The following is a 22,009-nucleotide window of genomic DNA, read 5'->3' as shown; positions in this document are numbered from 1 at the left end:
TGCGTTGATTTATCTCCTTGGATGTGAGCTTACGGATGTATCCCTTCCGCAAATAATCGGATATTTTCCTTTTCAGTATTTCTCCTAGTTCCGGTTCTCGTTCCATTCTTTTTAAAAGGCAATGCACACAAAAAAAAAATCGTTGGTAAAAACCAAAGAAACGTTAGTAAAATTAAGAAAATTAGTTAGTGATTTTCAGTAGAAAGTATTAGATTGTTAAATCTACAATTGCAAAAATGTTACTTCGGGGAATACTTTGAAAAGAGGATACTTCTCAAAATAACATTTTCCTCTCAAAACTAAATGTGTATTTTGCATTCAAAATAACATTTTCCTCTCGAAACTAAATACACTTAAAGTATCTCAACAGCAGAACTGTTCGGTGAATAATTTTACAGATTTTCGGTGGTTTTGACTGTTGAACAAAGGAAAAATCGCCGAAATTTTGATGAAATAATTACCGAACAAATCTGCTGTTGAGATTTCGGTGAATTGAAGCAAAATTCACCGAAATCTGTGAAATGATTTAAGTGTGAATGTGTTTTTTAACATAGGAATTACTTGTGATGCTCTCAAAATAACAAGGTCGTTTTCAAAACAACAATCAAACGCCAAATTTAATATATTTTCGAATGTTTATTTAGTAATATTTTACTCCAGGACAGCGCACTACATAACCGATATCGTGGCTCAGCGTATTGCCGTTTAATACATACATAACAATTAACCTGACTTTCATCAGCTAACGTTTTCGGTGGCGTTCATCAACATAATTCCGAATTGTGACGGGTTTTTTGCACCCTCCATTTTTTCAACCATGATGTCCAGTATGTCTCCTTTCTCCTTGATTCCAAAAATTCTCTTGATAACGACAGCGTGAGCGGGCAGGTGACCGTGAGTGATAGTTGATACAAGCATCGTCTAAAAACAAATTATCCGCATTAGTAACTCAACAAATCACATGAGAAATAAAAACTTACTTGCACTCCGACTCCGACTAGCACCTTTGACTTTTGCCGGTGATTCCGTTTTAAGCGCCTTCCAGGGACGGAAGAAGTGCTTCCAGATGCGGACGAAGAGGGTGCCACTTGACATGACGGTGGTATGGTGAAGCGGAAGTTCTGCGCCAGTCTCATCCGAATGGCACACAACGTTCCTACTTCGATCTACCGTGCAAACTCAAACTACGTATTATATATGTGCAAAATAGTGCGAAGAATGTTTGCAGTTTATGAAAATGTACAGCTTCTGTTCGATTCAAACCTCGGACACCGGTGGGGTTGGATTCATATTTCGGACACAAAGATTCAAACTTCGGACACCTGATTACACAGAACTAGGAAGAATAATTGAAAATAATTCGCACTGTACAGCTCAGACTGTCTTTTAATCATTTCGTCGCATTGTTTTTACATGTCTTATTAGAATGTTACTATACTAAAACAAGCTAAAACTATTAGTCCTTCAGATGCAGCTTGACGAAACATTTCGATGAAATATTTCATAAATTTTTCCATACGAATTGAAGCGTCCGAAGTTTGAGTGTGTCCGAAATTTGGTTATCCACGGTATACAAAGATGATACAAATTCTCTTTTGCAATTACTCTATTTTGCATAGATTTGCGCTTATTAAGCTTTAATTATTCGATTTTAAAATAAATTACCTGTATCTATCGAATGGTCAAATGTGAAAAAAAAATCTTGGTTTTTCAAACTTCCACTGACAGCTAATCGATGGCTGCCAGTTGCATTATGCTACCAGTGAAATCAGCAGTGATTCAGTTTGGTTGCAAATTTTCGAATACTATTCTAGTTTGAATATGAGCCAAAATAGAACAAACTCACATGCTTCCCCAGCAGTGTTCTATTCATGTTTGATTGATTTTCCATTAAATGAAATGATTATGTTGCTGCTGAGGAAGGCGCGGTAAATGCAAAGTGGATTGATCCGTACATAAAATGACGCATTCATGCACCAAAACAATTGAAAAATATTTGAATCTCGTGATTCATTCGTGGTTCAAATCTGCAAAAAATAGAACTGAGCGGTATAACAGTTTTAAGCTTTTGAATCTCGACTGTTATAAAAAATGAATCTTGAGCCACTGCTGGGAAAGTGCATGATTCAGATTCATATTCAAACTGACAGCCCCGAACGATTTGAATCACTGCTGATTTTACTCTAAGTGCTGCCGAAAATGTGAAATGTTTAAGTTTGTTTGATTGTTTTATAATTTTTGTTCTGAGAGCAATCACTGTAAAAATCAGAATTTCGAACTGAGAAAAAACTTTCAAAACAATCAACTTTGCATTTGATTTGAATGTTTCAGCTTTTAAAAATATCAAATTTTCCATAATTTTAAAATAAGATTGAAAAATGTTGGAATCCCAACTTTTTTTTTCTCTGTTTGGTGACGTCTAAGTGCCATGGCTTTATTGTTCGGTAAACGTACGTTGGCATATTTCCACAAGAGACTCGTAGTGTAGCGACCATTTTCAAGGAACGTGTTCGAACGTAGGATCTTCGAAGCACGCTCATTTTCAACCGATAATAATTCCTTCCCGGGTACCGTTATTCCAAGACTATCAAGGGAGAAGTAATTTCTAACTGCAACGTGCAGCTCGTCTTCCCCATTTGTGTGTGAACAAATGTGGAAGCTGAAGGGTGTCGATGATGCTTTGGGGTGATCGTCTAAACAGTTTGTTTACGGCGAGTGACTGGGCTGGCAGTTTCAAGTTCTTTACGGTAAAAACCTCTGAGAGTGCATATTTATGGTTCTCATTTTCTGTTCCGGATACTTGGAGTGAGACACGTTCAGCGGAATTTTCAAAACGACAGTGATCGGCAGTCCAACGAAGGCACAGGGGATGTTTTTCGCCGCGAAGATTCAAGTCTGTGGCCAAATCTTCTTCAAGTAGTGTTATGTGGGATCCGCCGTCGACAAACGCATAAGTATGTACTGCGTTCCCGTTGTGGTGGAGAACGACGGGAGTATACTGAAACAGTACTGACTTATCATTTATTCTTGTTACAATTTTGCTAGAAAAGTTGACGTTTGATGCGGAATTTTCGGTTTGATTCATAGCAGAGCTGTTGAAACTATCGTTGCGTTCGTTATGCAATAGGCGATGGTGTTTAAAGGTGCATCCATTTTTGCCACAGATGTCGTTGCACCTACATGGCCCTCGATGGGTGCCAAGGCAGGTTCAGCAGAGCTTATGGTCGCGCAAAGTGTTCCAACGATCGGAGTGGTTCAAATTCAAGAAGTCCGGACAATTTTCAATAGCACTGCATGTTCTTGACATAGAACACAGCTACCTCTTATTTGATGTGGCAGTCGGTTTTCTGAATGAACGTTCAGGAATCCGTCTTCTCTGTGACCGCCTCGACGTGGTCTCCCTTCACTAGAAACGACTGATCAGGTATCAGGTATCAGAAATATCGGCTCAGGCGGCACGTTCCCCTACTAATGGGAGATTTGTGCCTCGCCATACAACAAGCCTTATCATCATTTACCTGGGCGGAGAAAGGAAAAGGATGGATGGGATAGAAAGTATTAGAAGAAGTATGGTAAAGTGTGTGTGTGTGAATGTGTAATTATCAGAACAGAGTTGTCCTTGAATAAACCGTCAAGCGGAAAGTTTGGCAATCACGATGGATTGAAATTAATGGAACCCGCAGTTCAATAAATGAGTTGCAGTTAGCAACATGTAAAGGCCTCAATTAGAGACATTTAATAATTACGTTTCATAGAGCTACTTTTCGTAGACAAAGCAGATTTTTTCTGCAGAAGTACATCAGCGTGTACTTTATTGAACCCATAGTTCAAGCGAAAGTTTTGCTTGCGCAGAAGATTTAAAGAAGCATCGTCAATGCTACAGAACAACAACTTGTTATTTGCTGTTGTCTTCGTCTTAAACACTTTCCAGCGATCTGCCATGATAGACGGGTTTTGGAACTTAAGTCTTTTCAAGACATTTGCGTCCCGTAGACCTTCCTTAGAGTCCCAGGGAATATTCACACAGATTTTGTTCTGATGTGCAGCATAGGGTTCAATAGTAAACCTATATTCTCCAGCTTTTTCGTTGATGGCATTGAGCTTTTCAAGAAGTCACTTATAGCAAGGTTTGTTTTCCGGAGAAAGCCAGATCCCCTAAAAATAGGGGTGAACGAAGAACTTGGTAAAGAATAGAGGAACACATTCAGATCCCTCAATAGGGCGTCTTTCAACGCAGGCGTAAATTGACCTCTCTCAAGCCGCACTTGAAAACGCCATTGGTCAATACTGAGTGTTCCATCCGGAACAATAGAGCACGATTCAGAAGAAGGTTCGGTATTCATCGCTCCAATATCCGTTCCATTCGCGTTTTCAACAACACTATCTGCGGAATTAATCACATCACCAGAATCCAGTGCCGGCAAGCCTGTTTCCACGACACTACAGTCACCCGTTTTTGAAAACTGGGACTCGATATCCACAACCTTACCAGACAATGTAGTTTCGGTGCACTGTAACTGAACTCCAGGAGCGTTGTTGGAAGCCATTTTGAATTGGAAGGGAAAAAAATAGAATAAAAATCACGAATTCGCAAGGTCAAGATGTTCTCTTGATGAAAGCCACCAAAGCAAAGAAAGAGCCTAGAGCGCAAGAGTTAGTTTTCCCCAAAATAGACGAACTGTGTTATTGATGTATTTGTGTAATCACTCAAGCAATAGCACAGATATCTTCAAGTGTATGAGAATTGATCCTAGAAAGTATTACAATACGCATATGATAATAGGTTAACTTGTATTAAAGAATAATGCATGATTCGAGAACATGTCAATCGGTCCAGATGTGTTGGATAGATTTTGTGAAACTACAACAAACAATCAACTTGTTACCACTTTGGTAGTAGTGCTCTTCGATACACTAAATATGCCCAAACTTTGTTGGAAAAGCCAAAAGACGACCTTGTTGGCTGAACATCATGCATGTATGGTGACCAGGAGAATAATCTTCTATGCACATAAATAAAACATTTTAAAACTACAGTCGATCACTTCGACAATGAACCCTAGGCCCACATACTTGTATTTGAAACTAATTATGACATTAGGCTTACCTGCATTTCCTTCCACTACTTCAATACACATGTTTACAATCATGCGACTTATTCGTGAGGCAAGGGTAAAAACAATATCAATTGCTTATACATATGTACATATCGGATTAATATTGAACGCATATATAGACGTAATGAACCCGAAGGCACACAGGAAACATTCCAACATAGTGGAACGTTCATTATACGAGTATTCTCGTTTCTCGCACAAATTCTCTCGTGAGATCTATTTCATTTTGAAGCTTAATTCTATCACTCAAGCACATGGTAAACTACGTACAAGGTTATTGCGATACTTTACACAAGCAATACACTTAGCCTTGTTTGTATTGGAAAGACCAATATAACCAACACCGAAAGCAAATTCTAGAACTTCTGCCATGGTGAATCACATTTATAATAACATTATTATTACATTTTGAGCAGAAACTACTATACAATTTTATAAGTATCACTTTTTTGGAGTGCCTTAATTTACGGATTTCACGGGAAACATATCACAAATCACGATGTTTGATTACTAAAATCATCCTCTTTTCGGAGGAGAGCTGACACTACGTCCACTACCCATGGAGACTGAGACTGAGACTGAGTACTGCGTTCCCGTTGTGGTGGAGAACGACGGGAGTATACTGAAACAGTACTGACTTATCATTTATTCTTGTTACAATTTTGCTAGAAAAGTTGACGTTTGATGCGGAATTTTCGGTTTGATTCCTAGCAGAGCTGTTGAAACTATCGTTGCGTTCGTTATGCAATAGGCGATGGTGTTTAAAGGTGCATCCATTTTTGCCACAGATGTCGTTGCACCTACATGGCCCTCGATGGGTGCCAAGGCAGGTTCAGCAGAGCTTATGGTCGCGCAAAGTGTTCCAACGATCGGAGTGGTTCAAATTCAAGAAGTCCGGACAATTTTCAATAGCACTGCATGTTCTTGACATAGAACACAGCTACCTCTTATTTGATGTGGCAGTCGGTTTTCTGAATGAACGTTCAGGAATCCGTCTTCTCTGTGACCGCCTCGACGTGGTCTCCCTTCACTAGAAACGACTGATGCAGATGATATTGTGACAGTACTCGCCGCTTCTGCTACGGTGTATAACCAATCACTAAAATCTTGCAGGGAAGCTGAGGCAAGTTGTACGCGGTGTGTAGCCCAGTTCAATTTTACCATAGTTGGTAGCCGTTCTACTAGATTTTGGAGAAGGGTAACATTGTAAAGATGATCCTCTAGGTGACATGCCGTTACTGTGGCAACCATGTTTCGAACGGCGATTGCAATCTAGATTGCAATATGAGAGTATTGAGTTTATCTGCTTTGGGTGCTGGGAGTTTGTTGATTTTTTCGATAAAGCTGTGCATTATAATCTCCGGGCGCCCGAAAAGCATTTTCAGTGTAGAGAGTGCATGTTCCAAATTAGCTGGATGTAACAGCTGGCACTTGACTGCTTCCAGTGCTTTACCACGAAGACATCGTTGTAGCCGTGCCATAGTTTCTTCCGGCGTAAATCCACAGAGCTTGGTCGTATTTTCATACGTAGCGATAGAAAGCGGCCATTCTTCCGGTTCACCACTGTAGACGGGAAGCTCTTTTGCCACTGCATGACGAGCAGCTATTTGGCTTGAATTTAGCAGCCCTGTATCGTTCCTTCAAAGTCGTGGAGCTCAGGCGCGGTGGGTGGAGCCGCCCGTAGCGGAGAAGAATGACAGGGTGGAACATGAAAACTGTCGTCGGAAGGTGCGTTTATGGGTTGATTTGCCGTCCTAGATGCCTCCATCATTAACTGGTACTTTCGATAGAGATAATTTCTTTCGATCGCCCGCTCTTCTTCGAGCATTTTAAGCTGCAAATCTATTGGCAACCGGAGGGGTTCTGATGTGAGAACTGGAGGAGCTGGGGTCCTTGTGGCATCCTTTTGCTCGGAACCTTGGAGATTCGACGATTTTGGCTTGGTTCCAGTCTGTGTGGGGGATGGGTCCACACATTTTGGACAGCTCCAAGAGGTATTGGCGACATCCTCCGTTACCCCGACGCAATCGAAATGGTACCATTCGTTGCATTTGTCGCAGCTAACCATACGGCTATCATCTTCGGACTGGCAAAGTGAGCAGCTACGCTCGGTTGGAGCAAGCGTAAGTGAAAACATGAGACAGAACGGGCGCGTTAGATTTAAACACCGTAGTTCTTTGTAGTGTTGAAAACAGGACAAGGGCACCGCTCTTTCAGCAGGGCAAATTGCAATAAACATTAATAACTCAATTGTTTCAAAAGCTACAACCGTAATTATTGATTCTGTGGTAAGATACAATCATCTTTTATCACACCAAACCATTAAATCATCGACAAACTAGCGCAATTCGCTACAATAATAAAAAGAAAATATCGAAGAGAAATCGATCAATACAGTTACGCCCCTATGAAACTAAGCGCGAGAAATATTTCTTTGAAATTCAATTTTATACGCAAAAATTGTACTGAGAAAAACAAATGATTATTTTAAGAATTTTGATTATTCCTGGAGAAACTTCCAAAGTAATTTGGAAGACGAGTTTAGTACTCTCCATTTAATAATTAGTGGAATTAAATGGAGAATACTAAACTCGTCTTAGACGGTAATTTTTATATTATTTTCGGAAGAATCTTAGAAAAAATCTAGGATTTTCATTGCAAATCCAATCGGTATTTCTTCGAAAATTCTATTGAAAATTCCATCGTAAATCCTTGTAAAAATTCCTTTGCCAGAACTATTCGAAAATCTTTCAGGTTTTCCGTTGGATTGTTTTGTTATGAGAGCTCATTCTGAAATTTCTCCAGGAATTATTATTAAATACCCTTTAGAATTGTTTTCCGTTCTAGGAATAATTTATAAAATTTCTCCATTGATTCCTTTTGAGTTTCTTCCAGGAACGCCTTCAGAAAGTCCTATGGAAAGACATTCGTTTATTTATCCAGAAATTTCTTTCAGATCTTCCTTTTGTTTTGGTAAAATTATACAAAATTCGAGCAGAGATTTTTCCGGAAATTTTGTTGTTAGATTTTTTTAGATTAATATCTGAAGGTGTTGAGGAATTTCTAATTAAATTGTCGGAGGAATGTTCAAAATGAAGTTCTGAATAAATTCCTAAGTTTAATTTCAAAGGAGTTCCACAATGTTTTTCCTAGAGTTATGGAAGGGATTTCTTGAGGAATTAGAAGAAGAATTTGTTCGACAAAAATCTGAAATATTTGCTAATGCAATTCCATAAAAAACTGAAAAGGTACGTAAATCATCTTCCGCAGGAATTCGGAACGCAATTTACAAAGGAATTCATAAAAAAATCATAAGAGGAATTCTCCTGAAAGAATTTTTTATTTGGAATTCCAAACAAATTTCCATTGAAATTTACAAAAGAATTTCCGAAGAAATTCCTAAAAGAATTTTTAAATGAATTCTCGAAGGAGTCCCTAGAAAAATTTCCGAAGGAATTTCTGATGGAATTTTCGATTTCGAAAGGTATTTCCGACGACAAATCGAAAAAATGGAATTCCGGAAATAAATTGAAGGGCTCCATTAGATATTTCTCATAATATTCCTTTGAAAATTCAAAAATTGGAATTATAAGAAAATTTCGTCATTCAGAGATTCATTTACGAATTCTTTTCAGAACATGTTTCAAGAATTCTACCAGTACTTTCTCAAGAAATCCCTTCGGAAGCTCTAGGAAGAATTTCTTGAAATTGCCTCGAAATTTCCCACATATAGGAATTTTTTCTCTCATTCATCCGGATTTGAGCAACTCTTTCAGGAATAACTTTAGACCTTCGGAGATTCCTTTTGTAATTTATTCGAAATTTCCTTTGTGCATTCTTTTGGGAATCCCTTCAGAAAATCCTTCAAAAAATTCTTTCAGGGATCCTTCGGAAAATTCATTTAGAAATCCTTTTGAGAATTCCTGAAAGAAATCTTTAGAAATTTCTTACGAAATTCCTTCAGGAAATTCTTTTAAATTTATTCTAACAACTTCTCGGGAAATTCCTTGAGGATTTCCTATTTCATTCTTCAATAGATTTTTCAGCAAATTTCCGGAATAATTCCTGCAGTAATTTTGAATGGAATAGTACATTGTTTTAACGGAGAAATTTTTCAAAGAAGAATTTCCAAAGTTCCTGAATTTCTCTGTACATTTCTCGAATAATTCCTTGGCAGTTTCCTGCAGGGATTCTTTCGGCAAAACATCAGAAAATTTACAATGATATGGAAATGCTAATATCATCTTCCAAACTTGGACGTAATGTTCATGATAGAATTAGAGGCGAAAGTATAGAATTGATAATTTCGTTAGGATACGGCAGGCATGAAGAATGTTTTGAAAGCGAGCTGAGGGCAATATTTGTGATGGCCCTTATCACACGACCTTCCTTCTGCCAAGCTCCCGTATGAAGGGGGAGGGAAGAATATCAGTGTGGAAGCTGAAGATATAGGGGAACAGACGGCTTTGGCAGGTTTTGTTCTATTATTGGCAGGGGGGTTTTTGTCGACCGAATTTTATGAAGGTTGGCCACAATATTCTTTGATACGCTAAGAATGTTTCGGCCAAATTTGAGCAAAATCAGTCATAAAAAAACCCCCTGACAATAATAGAACAAAACTTGCCAAAGCCGTCATTCCCCCTATCAGCTTTGCACTTATCATTTCTCACCTATCAGAACGGGAGCTTTGCAGAAGGAAGGTCGTGTGATATGTGCCATCACAATCATCCAGGAATTATTTCGATTTTTTTTTGGAATTCCATCGGACATTCCTCCGGAAATTGTATTAGTCCTAAACCTTCGGATAATCCTTTGAATTTTTTTTCGGAAATCACTTCAAAAATTCTTTTAAGAATAATTCGGAAATTACTATAAGAGGTGTTTCGGAAATTTCATCAGGAACCTTTGAAATTTCTGTTAGAAACTCTTCCGAAAATTGATTTAATATTTCCCATTCCCAGGGAATATCCAGAAGGAATTTCTGGACGAATATCAAAAGGAATTCTTGGCATAATTTTTCCAATTATTCTTAGAATTAATTCTTGGTGGAGTTCTAAAAAAAAAAACAAAAATCTGAAGGATTTCCTGAAACTTATCGCGAAGAAATTCCTAAACCAATTTCCAAGCAAATTCCAAAATGAATTTCCAAAGAAATTGCTAAAGAAATTTACGAAAGATTTCTTCTAAAGCAATTTTCGAAGATATTCCTAAAACAATTTCTATTGATATTCGAAGGATTTCCTTAGGCATTTCCGAAAAAAAAATCCGAAGGAGTTTTAAAGGAATGTCTGAAAAAATTGCTGAAAGAATTCCTTATAAATTTCGTTAAGTATTTTCAGAAGAAATTTTTGAATTTTTTTTTAAATTCCTTCTTTCTTGTAACGTTCCGTTCTGCTTCCTTAAGCTGACGGCATAAGCGCCACCTTCAACAAAAAGGACCGTTAGCTCTGCTTAAATTTACCCGGATGAGACTGCCCACGCAGGGCAAGTCAAAGTCACGCAAGACCGAAAGTCGCATTTCAACATACCAAACACCAAAATTATCGAAAACCAACCAGGCTCAAACTTACCGACATAATCTATGAACTAAATTTAAGATCACTCCACTATAATGAGGAAACAGACGCGAGTTAGATTGGCTTTAGCCTAGTCATGGTTACGTGTTTCCCTCTTATTTGTCGGTTACAAAGAGTTTAATTTACGACGTAAAACGAACTATTGTTGTAAATTATAATCATATCTGGCTGTCATATCTGGCATATCTGGGGCCCTCCTTAGCCGTGCGGTAAGACGCGCAGCTACAAAGCAAGACCATGCTGAGGGTGGCTGGGTTCGATTCCCGGTGCCGGTCTAGGCAATTTTCGGATTGGAAATTTTCTCGACTCCCCTGGGCATAAAAGTATCATCGTGTTAGCCTCATGATATACGAATGCAAAAATGGTTACCTGGCTTAGAAACCTTGCAGTTAATAACTGTGGAAGTGCTTAACGAACACTAAGCTGCGAGGCGGCTCTGTCCCAGTGTGGGGATGTAATGCCAATAAGAAGAAGAAGATCTGGCTGTTTTACAACGACGCATTAGATCATGAATGACGCAATAAATTCAAATTTCTATTGTTTCTGTGCTACTTCAGTTCTTGACACATAGGTGGCTAATATAGGTTTTTTTTCCTTGTCGGGTATATTTTATTACTGCGACCATTTTTTTGATCTATTATAATATATTCCCCCTTTTTTCTTGCTATGTCATTATGGCGTATCGCTATTGGAAGTGATCGTCATTGTTTGACTAACAGCTTCTCCCCAACACGGCTCAGCTTTTCGAATGAAATGCACCACCGAATTGGGATTTGTTCTACCAAGCTCAAGTGGTTCTATAAGCCCCTTGGTGAAGAACTTTTGTCTTGTTCGAAAAATTGCCGGACAACGGCATAACAGATGCTCTGAATCTTCTTTTTCTATGTCGCAGAAGCGACATAGATCATTCTGAAGTTTCCCTATAAGCTTCAAATGATATCGACTCGGACAATGACCTGTAATGAGACCCGTATAAGTGCTTAGGTCTCTTTTAGATAATTCTAAGATGTTGCGAGTCATGGAAACATTCGGAGTGATAAAACGTTTCGATTGCTTGGCATTAGTTGCGTTCCTAAAATTAATTTCTATTTTCATAGATTCCCATACCTTCAGCTCCATACGAAGAGAAGAAGTTGGTAAGCTGCAAAAAGGTTCCGGTCCTGTAAACCGACTTGATGATCCGAGTCTCGCCAGCATATCGGCTTTTTCGTTACCATCTATTCCACAGTGTCCTGGAACCCAATATAGATTAACTTGGTTCCGACAAGACAATTTTTGGAGGGACTGAATGCATTCCCAAACTTGTTTTGAAGTGCATGTTGCCGACTTCAGAGCATTCAAAGCTGCTTGGCTGTCGGACATTATGCATATATTTCAGTGTCTGTAGTTCCTACGCAAACATATTACAGAACACTCTAGAATTGCGTGAACTTCCGCTTGGAATACGGATGGCCAACTTCCCATGGGAATCGATATGTCTATCCCAGGGCCAGTAACTCCTGCTCCCACATGGTTGTTCAATTTTGAACCGTCAGTATAAAACGTAATTGATCCTGAACGAAGTGTTGGTCCTCCATTCAACCATGTGTTGCGCCCAGGATCAATTACTTTGAATAGTCTATTGAAATTGTATTTTTTCTCCATCCAGTCCTCATTGTTTATTACTAGGGAGTTTATACTGAAGTTTTTTAGAATGCTAAGATGACCCTTAAGGTCACCTCCTAAGAGGTTTTCGGATCTTCTGATCCTCAAGGCAATCTTTTCAGCTTCTAATTGTACAATTTGATGCAGAGGAAGCATGTACAGTAAAGCATTTAGTGCACTCGATGGTGTACTGCTCATTGCACCTGTGATTGAGATAGTCGCTAATCATTGAAGTTTTTCGAGCTTCATCTGAGCACTCTTCTCTTTCGTCTTTGGCCACCAGACCAACGAACCATAGGTAATTCTTGGTTTTACTATAGCTGAATATATCCAATGGATCATTTTCGGCTTAAGTCCCCATTTCCTACCAAAAGTTCGTTTAATATAGGTTACTGTCTTTGCTAGACATCCAAATCAACGCATCGTCAGGTCAGGGAAATAAGTAGAAGCATAAGTACTAGAACGCTAGTGGCACTGTAGTCACTAAAAGCATTTTGCCAAAATATGCTTCCACAAGCCTAACTTGGCCGTTTAGTATGCATCATGTTGTAGTACATGTTTGTTTCAAAGTGCCCTAGATGTTAGTCACGCGAACAGGAACGACATTAGCAATCTAATACTTATGCATCTACTGGGAAATACGTCAGACTGCAAAATACGCGAAACATAAACTAAACCTGTCATTTATTATTCGGCCCAATGTCCTATTTGGCCAAATGTCCTATTCGACTAAATGACTCTTTCGGCCAAACAACCCTTTCGGCCAAATGACCCTTTCGGTCAAACGACCCTTTCGGCCAAATGACCCTTCCGGCCAAATGTCCTTTCCGGTTAAATGACCCTTTTGGTCATACGACCTTCTCGGTTAAATGATCCTTTCGGCCAAATGACCCTTTCAGCCGAACGACCCTTTAAGCCAAATGACCCTTTCGGCCAAACGACCCTTTCGGTTAAATGTCCTATTCGACTAAATGACTCTTTCGGCCAAACGACTCTTTCGGACAAATGACCCTTCCGGTCAAACGACGCTTTCGGCCAAATTACCATTTCGGCCAAATGTCCTTTTCGGTTAAATGACCCTTTCAGTCATACGACCTTTTCGGTTAAATGAACCTTTCGGCCAAATGACCCTTTCGGCCAAATGACCCTTTCGGCCGAACGACCCTTTTGGCCAAATGACCCTTTCGGCCAAACGACGCTTTCGGTTGAATGACCTTTTCGGCCAAATTACCCTTTCGGCCAAATGACCCTTTTGGCCAAACGACTTTTTCGGTTAAATAGCCTTTTCGGCCAAATGACCCTTTCGGCCAAATGTCATTTTCGGTTAAATGACCCTTTCGGTCGTACGACCTTTTCGGTTAAATGACCCTTTCGGCCAAATGACCCTTTCGGCCGGACGACCCTTTTGGCCAAATGACCCTTTCGGCCAAACGACCCTTTCGGTTAAATGTCCTATTCGACTAAATGACTCTTTCGGCCAAACGACCCTTCCGGACAATTGACCCTTCCGGTCAAACGACCCTTTCGGCCAAATGACCCTTTCGGCCAAACGACTTTTTCGGTTAAATGGCCTTTTCGGCCAAATGACCCTTTCGACCAAATATCCTTTTCGGTTAAATGACCCTTTCGGTCGTACGACCTTTTCGGTTAAATGACCCTTTCGGCCAAATGACCCTTTCGGTCTAGACCAACATTTGAAAAGGGCGTAACAGCCAAAATTTATTCCTTCTGATTCTTCATCTACATATATAGCTATATAAGTAGACGAAGAATCACAAGGAATAAATTTTGGCTGTTACGCCCTTTTCAAATGTTGGTCTAGAAATGACCCTTTCGGTTGAATGACCTTTCCGGCCAAATGACCCTTTCGGCCAAACGACTTTTTCGGTTAAATTGCCTTTTAGGCCAAATGACCCTTTTGGCCAAATGACCCTTTCGGCCAAACGACCCTTTCGGCCAAATGACCCTTTCGACCAAAAGATCCTCTGGGCCAAATGACCCTGTAGGCCAAATGAATTTCGGCCAAATGGATTTCAGCCAAACGACCCTTCCCCCTTTTAAATTGTGTTTTAAAGCAATGGAAGAAGGTTCGGTATAAGGCGAAAAAAAAGAAATAATTGATTTAAAATTGACGATATCAAAGAAAGGATCATATCTTCGAATGCCTTAGACCGAATAAATGAATGATTTGGAAGAAGGAACCATATTTTTTCTTGCCTTCTGCCAGGAAACTGCATAATTTTTAAAACAGGGATCATATTGTTTTTATTTTTGACCCAGAGGAAAATAGTTAGTAATTGGTTAAAATAAGTAAGTTTTCTAACAAAACTTTTAAACATATCTAATGCTGTTATAATTTTGTTTGGAAAAAAATGCCAAAACAATTTTTCATAACTCAACTATATCAACGTTTGTTATGATTAAATGATGTTGTTACAATTGTGTTATAAACTTGTTATGATTTCCTAGTCTGGATACCATCGCGTACTGAAAGGGTTTCTATCGAGTACAGCGTCTAGTCGATTTGGATTTTAAAATTAACCCGTCGGGGATGATGATTAACAAAATCTAGTTGTTCATATTTGCATTCGCTTCCTTCCATGTAGGGCCACATTCAGATCATTAGCTTGTACCCAATTTATTATTATTGTCTTTTCGAGACTTTCGGCCCTTGGTCGGCTCATCTCGTTGTACCCAATTCAACCCGAGCAATGATTTCCTCTCATCGTCCGCCAGATGATACCAGATGCAAAACTTTACAACGTAACTAAAAAAATAATAGCAATAAATCATTCATGGGATGCTGACTCTGATCCGGCCCGGATCAACTGAATTCGAAAATAATAAACAATGAAAGAAAGATGGTGTGCGCGATCGATCGAAAACGAAAGTGGAACCGGAACGAACATTTTGCTCTTTGCATGTAATAAATTAGCACACAAAAGCTGCCTATGTAGGCTATTGACGTGGGGTGAACCAGACGTTGTTGGTCTTGAGCGAGATCATGGCTGGTGTGGCGACGGAACGAATGAAAACGAAAGTGCGATTTTCTAGGCGGCGACTTCTATAAAAGGGTGCTAATTTTTGACTCGACTCACAACTGATTGCGGAAAACAGATCGAATGTGACGATTAAATGGAACCTAAATCGATATCAATCATTCATCATCGGCCTGACACGGCTTTCCCTATATCGTAACGAATAATGCAGATGTCAAATGTTATCGACAACCAAGTCTCACCACCACCGACTGGGTAGATAAATGATAACCCCGCTGTTGTGGTGGTCGACGGTTGGAACTTTCTCTTTTTTGCGCGATCTACCATTTTGCATAAATTTCCGCTTGACCACAGCAGCAGCAGCGAAGACGCACAGGTCCGCTGCTCTGCAAGGAGATTCGCATGGTGGTTATATAAGATGATAGACTGAATGGCGGCATCCAGCAGACGCTTGCTTCCATGTGGGCGAATCAACCTGCGGTGGAGACTAGAAAAAGCAGAAAGACCACACCGGCCTTAAACTTGGTCACGGCTATTGCGCGAGTCGATCGGTCGAGTCGCGAGGCTCGCTGGTTTTGATCTTGCTCCAGTGGATGTGAGCTATAGAAGTGCATTTCATGTGTGGGGATTCTTCCCAATGGGTTTGAGTATTACGATTGAACTTTGTTTACTAAATTTTGAATGTATTTCCCGATTCCGGAATTCCAGCAGAATTCAGTGATTTCGAATTTTTAAGTTTAATCGTTAATATTGAAAACCATAGGGCTGAATCAAAAGCATTGAACTCTGAGAAACCAGTTAGGGACCGATAAAATGTAAATGGTTCTGAAAAATACACTACGACTGCATCAATTTCATGATTTATTTTGCGAATCAAGTTGACAGTTTTCTCCCTTTCTTGGTCACTTGCTTTTATCAGCCCGAAACCTGTTCTGTTGGATTTATGATCGCGCACTCGCCGCACTCGACCGGTCATTACGTAGTCGTTTCGACGACGCCGCGACTCCCATGTCTACCAGTCGAGTCAATGAACCTTGTTCTTCTCCTCCGGTATGCAGGAACTATGATGCACGATCGAGGCGATCATAGTGATATCACCTTCGTCGCTTTCGCACATATTCATCTGCAGAAAGGGTGTTCATAAAATCATTAACACAATAATCATCGTCATCGTAAACTCAAGTGATGATCATTACGGCGATCATCATCGATTAGATCTTCGCACTTGCTTACCGCCCGCTTCGTCTGGGCCTGGGATCGATTTCAGCATGAGTAAGTCGTTTAACGAATTTGTGTTTGTTTGTATAACAAACCGGTCCGGCTCGCGGCTTTCTTCGGACACGGCACTATCAGGAAGTGTTTTTCGGGGTGAACTTTTCGGAGTGATGGCTATCTCTTTATTTATGGAATTTTCAAAATAGTTGAGAGTGATCCGTACATATAGGATTGTTGATTAAGATTATTTAATTTGAGCATGTTAAGTGTTTGAAGAAACAAGTTCTTCTGTAAACTATCGCCTTTACTATGCATGCTTTGGGCTACCTTCGGGTGAAATGCTTACTTGTTCTACAGATATGGCATTATTCTATTCACCGTAAACAACTATGAATTCATGGAAATAGATATCATTTTACCTATTCAAGTATAATCCAATCATGCACAAAGGCTTTCAACTAGCAACAGGTTTTCGACTAAATCGTCCATAATGCTTCAAATTTTCCCATTTTTACCACAATCAGTGGCATAATACCGAATCATTTCACGGTGGTTACGTTGATATACTGCTTCCCGTGTTAAACTGAAACCAATCAGCTTTACAAATACATAAAAATCGAAATTATTCCACAAACCAATATTGCACACGGGAAAACGGTGTTCAGTCAATGTTTAATACTTCATACCTGTCCGATGAGCAATCAGTAAATTCGAGCCCTCTCACACCTTTCATCTTCAACCCTTGGCGCCACCCATCAACTTTATCAGTTGTTGCGTGCGATAGATGAATCAGATTGCCGGAAAATCAAAACCACACCGACATCAAACTGACCACCAGTGCACGACGGATGGACGGTGCCAACCTAATGGGCCGCGAAACGGCCCCAAAATCGATTACAAAACACACAATCAATCGCGCTGTGCCGCCGCCGGGGGTCCGGGTTAACCCGCACGAAAAGTGTGATAATTGAAGTTGAGTCAAATTAATATGTATGTGCATTATTTTCCACGTAAATTTAACTTTTCTTGTAAGAACAACAACTACTTAAAAAAATATAACAAAACAAAAAAATGTTTTACTCGGGTAGCAATAGCGAAGATGAAAAAAGTCCATTGGATGGAAAGGTTTGGGTTGTTTCGTTAACCACACTGCCACTATCGTTGATGTGGAAAATTCCATGGATGGCATATTTTAGTAGAAATATTTTTTTCCTTGGTTATACAAAATAAAAGTTTTGTAGAGAATGACAAAATTTTGTGATTCTTCCATTATTTCTTCTTCTTCCTCATTGGCATTACATCCCCCACTGGGACATCGACCTGTTCCACAGTTATTAACTGCGAAGTTTCTAAGTCAAGTTATCATTTTTTCTAGTATTTCATGCTTTGTAGCCGCCCATCTTACCGCACGGCTAAGGAGGGCCCCGTCTTTCATTACATAAACACGAAATATTGTTTTGCTTCAATCCAATATAATTCAGAACTAAAGTATTAGTTGACATAGATACCTAAATGGTTATGTGGACCAACAAATATGCACCATTACATGTTCTCCCTAAATAAGCCAAACATGCGTTTTCAAATCTATTTGTACTTCCTGTTCCAGAGCTTACCTTTCTAGAACCGTTGTAATTTCGACTTTGGCACGACAACAGAACCACGACTACCTTCCAAACTGGTTTCTTCCGTTGAAGTTCCCAGCTAATGAAGATAATTGGGTGATTAGGCTTCTGATTACTGGTCTGTTAACTTATTCGAAGGGAATTAACATGTGTTCAAATACATGTTGTCAGATTCTTATCGCAAGAAGATAAAACATAAGAAATTTAGTGACTATATTACCTTGAAAGAAGCTGTTTGTTTCTTGTTCTTCAATGCAATGTATGTGAGGTTTTACTTGGGGCCAAAATAAATAAATCTACTGGATGTTTAGGAATTTTCCAGAAAATAAGAAATTATCAATGATTATTCAGGATAAAGCAATTACCTTAGGTATTAAGTAATGCAACAATATAATTTAAAAAAAAAATTAAACATTCTCATAATAGGATAAAACCGAAATCATACATTGAAGGAAAAAAGGCAAATTTCATCAATCAAAAATAGCAATGAACAATTTCGAAATTTGCCGAATTTTCTCCTTCTTACAAACTAGAGTAGGAAGGAATATCAAATGTATTGCATAATATGATACTGCTATACTATAGTTTTCTTAACACAAGAAGTAACAATCTTGGAATTGGCTGTTGTTGAAGTAAATAAAATTTCGTCTAATTTGGAAGAATTTCCCATAAAAATGTGGAGGAATTCCCTGACAATTGGTGCTCACTTAATATAAGAGATATTATCATAAATTTACTAGTCAATAGTGTGTCACTCCCTTCAACCATTTTCAGTGTACTCACGAAATTTTTCGTCGCTGAATTTGAAAAAAGTTCAGTTTTGCTGGATAGCGTTTGTAATTTCAATGTCACATTTCTTTTATTAACATAGCAATTTCTATTGCTCGCAATGAAAATGCTTTCTTTGGCAACCGAGCATTAAAATTGAATTTAGTTAATCTATTGATGCCATTTTCTGTTTATGTTTAATTATCACTCAAGAATTTCACAACTTGATTAGTTCTAGCAGGTAACTGTTAGAATTCGTAATGAGCGAAAAAGTTCGTTTCGGCATCCAATTAGAATAGGGGGAAAGACGGCTTTGGCAGGTTTTGTTCTATTATTGGCAGGGGGTTGTCGACCAAACTTTATGAAAATTGGCCACAATATACTTTGATATACAAAGAATGTTTAGGCCAAATTTGAGCATAATCAGTCATGAAAAGCCCCCTGAAAATAATAGAACAAAACCTGCCAAAGCCGTCATTCCCACCCTACTACACCACCCTTTCATAACTATCACATTGGCAACCCGTTAACCAAGACGAACCTCTGCCATAAAACCTTAACCCCAAGATTCCAATAAAATTCCGCAGGAACTCGTGGCGAGTGCAGATGTGTTCTCGGCTTGCAGTGGGCGAGTGACTGCATCATCAATTCCTTCCCTTCCCCGTGAGGACGTGGCCAGCGCCGTTATCGACTATCCAAAAATACTAGAGCTCTCGGACTGCGCACATTGAGGTTGGAGTGCAAATCCCATGCTTCCATCTATTGGTTCCCTGTGCAATTGCGATTGTTCTGGTCGATCACGGAGTAGCAACTACGAAATGCACGGTCATCATGCTCATGCTCATAAATTAACTAACAGCACCCTCATCTGTGTCAACTCAAATTTGGATCAGTTTTCTGAATCAGAAAATCAGGCTAAAGCAGGTAGAATGATGCTCAAATCTAACTCATCGAAGCCTCATGTACGAGCTGACTTGCTTGCGATTCTTCATGGAGTACATCACGCATGAGTTTTTTACGCAGAATCGCATCGTTTCGCTCATTCGCTGAAAAATTATTTCGCTCCAAAAAATGTCAATACCCAATCGAAGTGTATTTTATGTTTACGTATGGATTTGTTATTCATTGTTTTAAGCAAAGAAAGTTATTCCGATGAATGTTACGAAGAAGAACACGCAAAAATCACGCAATGATGCAAATTGCGAGTCGAATCATGGACGATTCTCTGGGCCATGAGTCGGGTGAGGTTTGCTTTCCGCTTGATTTGAATCGTGGATGAGATTTGAGAATTTGAGTTTTTATCAACACTGGGCTAAGGCTTATCATTTAATTTGTGGGCTTCTTTTAAACTTTGGGTCATGCCCGCAGAGCAGATAGACAAAAAAAAACACTTTTGCAGAGCAATACAACATCATTTCTAATCCAATTACTAAGCGGCGTAAGAGCCGGATAAAAATTGTAGTGTTTCAAGTAATTTTACAAAACTTGAAGTAAATGCCAACGCCAGGAATCTTATTCGTAGTTTGCCCTAAGATAAAATTGCGAATCTTCCGAAGTGTGCTGCAGCCTATAAAATCTATATTTATTTTCATTTCACATTTTCCAAAATAGAAACTAAAGGAAATTTAGATATGATGTAACGTGAATATTTCACAAAACTTACTGGGAAAATGTAAGTTATAGGCCTTTCGGCCATGCTCGTGCGTCCTTTCTGTTCGAAAATCCAAGGTGAGTGGACATGTAATACGGGCATGGAGAGCAGACAGAACGATGGGGTCGGTAGCTCCTGCATCTGTAGCTATTAAACAAACTATCGAGTGGCTGGCGTCAGTGTCAGCAGCACTGTAGTAAAATGTTCTATCACGATTTTGACCCTGGTTTTGATGATGATGATGATGATGGTCCCGCCACATACCCCTACAAAGGTTTGAGCTAGACGATTTATCTTTAAGATAATTAATTGAATTTAATTTTTCAACAATTTAATCAGATTTGCAAAACAAAACAAAAACGATCTGATTACCATCACAGATATAAATTTCATAACTTTCCATTACTATCCAGCAAAAATAATAAATGTAAAAAACTGTTTATTTCATCTACCGATTCTCATAAGTATCAGTAGTGATGCTTCGAGTTCATAAAAATGCAAAACTTGTGATACCTCTCGCACCGATTTCAAAAGTTCCACCAAGAATCGCGTTTCATGTTATTACAAGTAACGTTAGCCACTCGAAAGCATCAATAATAATCTAATAAGCTATGTCGTTGTCAACAAAATCAAAACTTGTGTTACCGCTCCGTCGATATCAAAAGTTTCGGTATCAACCGCGGAAACCAAACTCTACTAGATAGCCTATTACTAATCCGCAGAATCATTGAAACAGCAGAAAAAGCGCAAGTCTGTACATAAATTTAAAAATCATTCATGTCTGCTCAAACGCGAGACTCAAACTTTTGTAGACTACACAAGAAAAAGGTCAAATTACAATTACGTCAATAAATATAAAATATATCATCATCATCGAGGCGAACAAAATAGTTTATTAGTGCCTCAATAATTGAAAAACACATTTGTTCAAACAAAATATCCGTAGGTCAAACTTCGTCAAGATACAATAATTAATGATTTTTAAAAAGTCAACTAAGTAGCTGCTTAAAATACAGCTTTTACGTGTGAAACACAAAGTCTCTTGAATTGTGATAATGTCGTTGCACGTTTGATATGTGTAGGCGTCGAATTGAAATCATTGATACCTTTAAAAAACAAAGAATTTTGTGAAGCTCCATGCAAAAAGTTGGGTGTTCTTACATCTTCCGCGTTTCTAGTGTTATATCTATATGAATGTCACTTCCTCTTTCAATTCGATCACACAAATATCGAGGCAGCAAGCCATTTACTACTTTGAAAATGAACACCATTGTTAAATACACAATTCTTTGCTTCACCGAGAGCCACTGCAATGCATCCAACAAAAAAGTTGAGGAAGTGAATCTGTTACATCTTAAAATCAAACGCATAATCTTATTCTGCAAGCGCTGCAATCTCGTTATTTGTGTCTGATTTG

The 22,009-nt window shown here is 39.0% G+C and overlaps 1 protein-coding gene across 1 annotated transcript in view; it reads right to left on the bottom strand.

Annotated features, from left to right (window-relative positions):
• Positions 1 to 660: 660 nt before the first annotated feature.
• The window catches only part of LOC134223010 (uncharacterized), a 33,111-nt gene continuing 11,762 nt past the window's right edge, over positions 661 to 22,009 (bottom strand). Inside the window, exons 2-4 of the mRNA XM_062702148.1 lie at positions 16,370 to 16,459; positions 981 to 1,166; positions 661 to 921 (exon numbers count right to left, since the gene is read on the bottom strand). Coding sequence (XP_062558132.1) covers positions 739 to 921; positions 981 to 1,166; positions 16,370 to 16,459 — 459 coding nt within the window. The 3' untranslated portion in view covers positions 661 to 738. The remainder of the gene's footprint in view (positions 922 to 980; positions 1,167 to 16,369; positions 16,460 to 22,009) is intronic.

The sequence above is a fragment of the Armigeres subalbatus genome, chromosome 3, assembly GCF_024139115.2.
Source record: "Armigeres subalbatus isolate Guangzhou_Male chromosome 3, GZ_Asu_2, whole genome shotgun sequence".
NCBI lineage: Eukaryota > Metazoa > Arthropoda > Insecta > Diptera > Culicidae > Armigeres > Armigeres subalbatus.
Note: the sequence above shows the minus strand (reverse complement) of the source record. Positions and strands in the feature narration are given on the sequence as shown.